Source organism: Marmota marmota, unplaced genomic scaffold (assembly GCF_001458135.2).
Source record: "Marmota marmota marmota unplaced genomic scaffold, marMar, whole genome shotgun sequence".
In the NCBI taxonomy this organism is placed as follows: domain Eukaryota; kingdom Metazoa; phylum Chordata; class Mammalia; order Rodentia; family Sciuridae; genus Marmota; species Marmota marmota.
Window position 1 is genome coordinate 1,138,668 of NW_026000205.1, and position 5,177 is coordinate 1,143,844.

At 57.0% G+C, this 5,177-nt stretch overlaps 1 protein-coding gene across 2 annotated transcripts in view; it reads right to left on the bottom strand.

Annotated features, from left to right (window-relative positions):
* Nucleotides 1–5,177, bottom strand: part of Ap2a1 (adaptor related protein complex 2 subunit alpha 1) — a 28,702-nt gene that overhangs the window by 13,487 nt on the left and 10,038 nt on the right. For both annotated transcript variants that reach the window (XM_015496514.2, XM_015496513.2), the window contains exons 5-6: nucleotides 1,068–1,197; nucleotides 312–413 (exon numbers count right to left, since the gene is read on the bottom strand). In XM_015496514.2, coding sequence (XP_015352000.1) covers nucleotides 312–413; nucleotides 1,068–1,197 — 232 coding nt within the window. The remainder of the gene's footprint in view (nucleotides 1–311; nucleotides 414–1,067; nucleotides 1,198–5,177) is intronic.

The following is a 5,177-nucleotide window of genomic DNA, read 5'->3' on the forward strand; positions in this document are numbered from 1 at the left end:
GGGAGGCGGGGGGCATTAGGTGGGCGGCTCTCGCTTGGCAGGCCCCAACGCAGGCCCCATTCCGGGTGCTTTGTCTACAGCAGCTGTGCTATGACTGCTGTTCCCACTGAACCTATGGGGCAACCAAGGCCCAGAGAGGCAACCACTTTGCCCAGCACCACAGAGCCAAGAAGTGGCCACACTGGTCTGAACCCAGATCAGGGCCTAAAATTGTGACCACAGGGCTGGGCTGCCTCTCAGGGAGGAAGGGGGACCAGAGAGCTGTCAGAGGCACAGGACACCTCTGCAGCCAGCACGGAGCCCACACCTACCCGGCTTAGGCGAGACACAGCCAGGGAGACACAGGTCTTGAAGTCGTCAGGGTTCTTCTTGCAGAGGCAGGTGATGAGGCTGACAGCGGCTGTGACCACGCCCTGTGGACAGGGGAGGGGGCCGGTCAGGTCTGGGGAGGGTCCCCCCAGGCTGGGGCCCTGCGGAGGACCTAAGGGCAGAGGCTCCACAGCAGGGTGGGAGGATGTGCACAGGAGGATGTGGGGGAGCGGGGGGCTGCACACGTCATTATGTGGGGTTTTCTACAGGGGGGATAAGGAGGCTATGGGGCCTCAGGGACCACGGCCCACACAGACCTCAGTGTCCGGGTGCCCTGGGAAGGTCCCCGACATCTCTGTGAGGAGTCTGGAGGGCTGGAGACCAGGGAGGGGCTGGGAGCCCTGGGGTGGTGAGGACTCGGGTCTCTGCTGCCAGACAAGCGGTAGGGCTTGCTAGGGGGTCTCTGGGAGTCGGAAACAGGCTGACATTTCCTGAGGGGTTGGGTCAGGGATGGGTGTTAGGTGACGGGGTCATAGGACATGATCCCTGGGTAGCCAGGGGGTGTTGGGATGGAGGTGAGAAGGTTTCTGGACAGTTGGGCGGGTAGTGCGTACTCGGGACACCAGATCAGGGTCTCCGGTGCCTGGGTGGTATCAGGGAAGAGGAGGGGGGTTCAGGCATCCAGGTGGGCTGGGAACAGAGGGGGCTTCAGGGCAGCTGGGAGGGGCCGGGTCTTGGGGCAGTAGCCAGGGCCTCACCATGTGCTGGTCATTGAGCAAGTGTACCACACGGGCCGTCCACTCGCCCATGGGCACCAGGTCAGGTGAGGCCTTGTAGAGCCGCAGCAGACACAGGGCTGCACTCTGCTTCACGCTGTCCATGCTGTCCCTGTGGGGACACAGCACAGGGCAGGTGGGGGAGTGGTCAGTGCAACCTGGGCTCCCCACACTCCTCTCTCCTGCTCCTCCCCTGAGACTGCTGATGGCCAGCAAGGGATGCAGGAAGCCAGGTGGACAGGGATCCAACCTGCGCTGCCCTCACAGGGACTCAGTTTCTCCATCTGCAAAGTGTCTGCTCCTCAGTGACCTCCTAGGTCCCTGCCAGGACTAAGCAAAGTGCCCAGCCTGGCACTGCGCCTTCTTCCATTCACATCTCCAAAGCACCTCCCAAGGCACAGGCACTGCTGCAGGCCCGGTGGACAGTGGGGCCACCTCAGTGCACGTCTGTCCTCCTCAGACTTCCTTCCAGAGGGTGGCCCACTGCACCTTGACACAGAAGAGGTGGGTGGCATTCGGGGTGTGCACAGCACAGAGGCAAGTGGGAGCATGAGGCACAGGGATGATTTTGGAGGAGTCTCTCTGCTCCGACAACAGAGGTACAGAAAACCAAGTCAGGGAGGAAAGACAGAAAAACGTCTGCAGTGCACCGGGGCGCGGCTGTGCTCCCAGCAGCTCAGGAGGCTGAGCGGGGAGGACCACAGTGCTAGGCCAGCCTGAGCAACTTAGCAAAATAAAAGGCTAAAAGGGCTGGGGGTAGCTCAGTGGGAGAGTGCCCCTGGTTCAGTCCCGCGAGGGTGGGCGGAGGGCTGTGTGGGGGGAGAAGCAGGAAGGGCCAGAGGCTGCAGGCCAGTGAGCGATGGAGGGAGCACTAAAGACCCCAGACAGGCGACGAGGGAGCTGCTGGGGGTGGTGAGCGAGAAGCAGTGGGATCCCAGCCTGACAGCAGCCAGTCACCGCACAGCCCTTCCGCCGTGGTGCGCTACCCTATGCGGAAGAACTTGTTATTTCACCTTCACGATAAACTAAGAAATCAGTACTATTATCGAGCGTGGATCCCCAGATCTGCCGTTTGCTCAAAGGTCCCTCTGGCTGCCATGTGGAGAAGAGGATGTGGGAGGTGACAGCAGAAGCAGGGAGGCCAGAGGAGGGCGCACACCCATCTGGGTGGGAAGGTACTCAGACAGCAGGCAGCGATGCAGAGGGCACGGCGGCACGCTGGGGGTCTGCCTTCTGACCCAAGGGACGTATGTGGTAAGTGGTGACACCGCGACATGAGTGTGGGGGGGCTTGGGCAAGGAGGAGGGCTCTGAGTGGGAACCCAAGTTCAATACTAGAAGGGTACAGACCCCTGGGAAGATGCTGAGTGGATAGGAGGCACTGGAATCCAGAGCGGCCAGGGAGGGCCCAAGCTGTGTGACATCCATAAGTCCATTTCTCTCTCTGAGCCTCCATATTATCCTCTGAAATGTGGGACCCTGTTCCTCACCTATCAATTCCTGTATTAAGCGGAATAATGGTCTCCAAAGGTGCCAACTCCTAATCCCAGCACGTGTGAACATGCTCCCTTACATTCTGAAGGGTCTCGGGGGCAGGGATATGGCTCAGTGGCAGAGCACGTGCCTAGCATGCATGAGGCCCGGTTCAATCCCCAGCACTGAAAAAAACAAACGAACGGCTGAGTGCGGTGGCACACTCCTATAATCCCAGCAGCTCAGGAGGTGAGGCAGGATGACCACAAGTTCACTTGATCTTAGCCAAAAGGCCGAGAAACGAAGACGACCACAAGTTCAAAGCCAGCCTCAGAAACAGCAAGGCTCTAAGCAACTTAGTGAGACCCTGTCTTAAAAGAACAAGGGCCGGGGACGTGGCTCAGGGTAACGCACCCTTGGGTTCAAGTCCAAGTATCAATAAATGAATAAATGGATGGATGGGTGGGTGAATAACAGGGGATGTGGAAGATGTGACTAAGAACCCTGAGACAGGGAGGGGATCCTGGATTCTGCGCGTGGGCCCGGTGTCATCGAGGACCCTTAGAAGAGGGAAAGATGGAGGGTCCGAGTCAGAGAGAGACAAGGCGTGAGGGTGGAAGCAGAGGCCACAGGAGGAGACGCCGCCGCTGGCTCTTTCTACGATTCTGGGGATGAAGCCAGGCCGGGCACGTGCCAGTCGAGCACTGGGCTACAGCCCCACCTGCTGAAGTTGGCTTTAAAGATGGAGGAAGGGGCCAGGAGCCGGGGAATGAGGCGGCCTCTGGAAGCTGGAAAAGGCAGGCAAATGGCTTCTCCCCTGGAGCCTCTGGAAGGATCAGCCCTACCCTCAGGTTGCTTTCAGCTCAGGGAGGCTGGGACTTCGGACTTCACTCTAGAACTGAGAGAGAATCAGCTCGATTTAAGCCACCACCTCGGGGGCTGACTCTGTGTTGGACTATTACCCAGTCCTGAGCAAGACTAAGAAAATGGTGCTGTTCCAGAAGGTTCTCCAAGGCTCTGGGGTCAGACACACCTGCTGGACATTCTGGCTGTGGTGTGTGATCCGGGGAAAACCACGGACCCTGTGAAGGGCAAGCTGGTTTCCTCCGCAGGGAAAGAGGACTCCTGGAAGGACTGAGGGTGAAGAGGGCTGGAATCTAGGAAGCCGGTGTGGCCGAGCACAGGGGAGGTGCTTGGGCCTCTGGGGCCTTCAGTAAAGGGTTTCTCCCCAGAAAGGACCCAATAGGTGGCAGAGGCACACGGCAGAGTCCTAGGAGGGGAGACTGACCCGAGCCAAAGGCTGGGACCAAGCTGCTTCCCCAGATGTGCAGGAGAAAAGTGCACAGCACAACAGCGCCCTCCGGGCCCCACGTCTGCAAGGCAGGGAGACGGGCCTCAAGCCTACAGCCAAGGGTGGCCACAGGACTGGCACTCTGAGGAGCTGGGCCACCTCTGGTAAGGGACCACCACCCTGGGGCATTGGGTTAAAACCAGAAGCCAGCTGAAGGTGGGCCCCAGACACCGCGGTCAGTGGTGCTTCCCACCAGCGGCCAGCTGCACCCCAGCGCTTACTCTGGGGACTCTGCTCCAAGAGCCTCCCTATGTTAACCGCAGCCTCCAAGGAGGCAGTCCTGCATTTACAGGTCAGGAAGCAAATGCAGTTGAAAGCAAGTAAAGGAGTAAGAGCTACTCATCAATGCTGTGCTGTTTAGGTCAAGTTTCCAGCTAGGGAGGCAGAGCAAATCCGGGGGCAGAAACCTCTGAATTCATGCGCACAGGGAAGGAGGGTGGAGAAGCACGGGACTCTGTGAGGGACGGAAGGGAGAATGTGGCTCACTGATTTCCCTTTTCAAAAAGGTGTTGATACCCAATACCAGCAATTCCCCTCTTAGGCACTGACCCTGGAGAAGGAAGACAAAGGGACACAGACCAAAGGGGTCACAGAGGAGCACATCATCTATAGAAGCCAAAAGGTGCCACCTTTATGATGCACAGATAAGATACTCTCTTGCTGTGGAGTATTACTTGGCCTGAAAAACAAACAGATGTTGGCATAGGTGCCACCTGGGTGAAGCACATGATGCCAAGAGGATGATGCCAGGCAGAGGCGCCCTGGTCTGGGACAGGCAAAGCCACGGAGGCAAAAAGACAGGGGCTAAAGGGGTGGGAGGATGGGGTGACTGCCAACAGGAAGGGGGTCTCTTGGTAGAGGTGAGGAATTGATGGTTGTGAAGGATGGACAACATCTTAATTGTACATGCTAAGATAGGGAATTGTGTCTCAACTTTTTAAAAAGTTTACCCTTAAAAAAAGTTCCTTCAGGGGCTGGGGTTGTGGCTCAGTGGTAGAGCACTTGCCTGTGTGAGGCACAGGGTTCAATTCCCAGCACCGCATGTAAATAAGTAAAATAAAGGTCCACTGACAACTTAAAAAATATTTTTTAAAAAATGAATAAATAACATAAAAATATTGTGTCTATCTATAACCATATATATATATATAAATATATATATATATATATATATATTTTTTTTAAGGTCCTTCGGCACATGCCTGTTATCCCAGTGGCTTGGGAGGTGGAGGCAGGAGGATCACGAGCTCAAAGCCAGCCTCAGCAAAA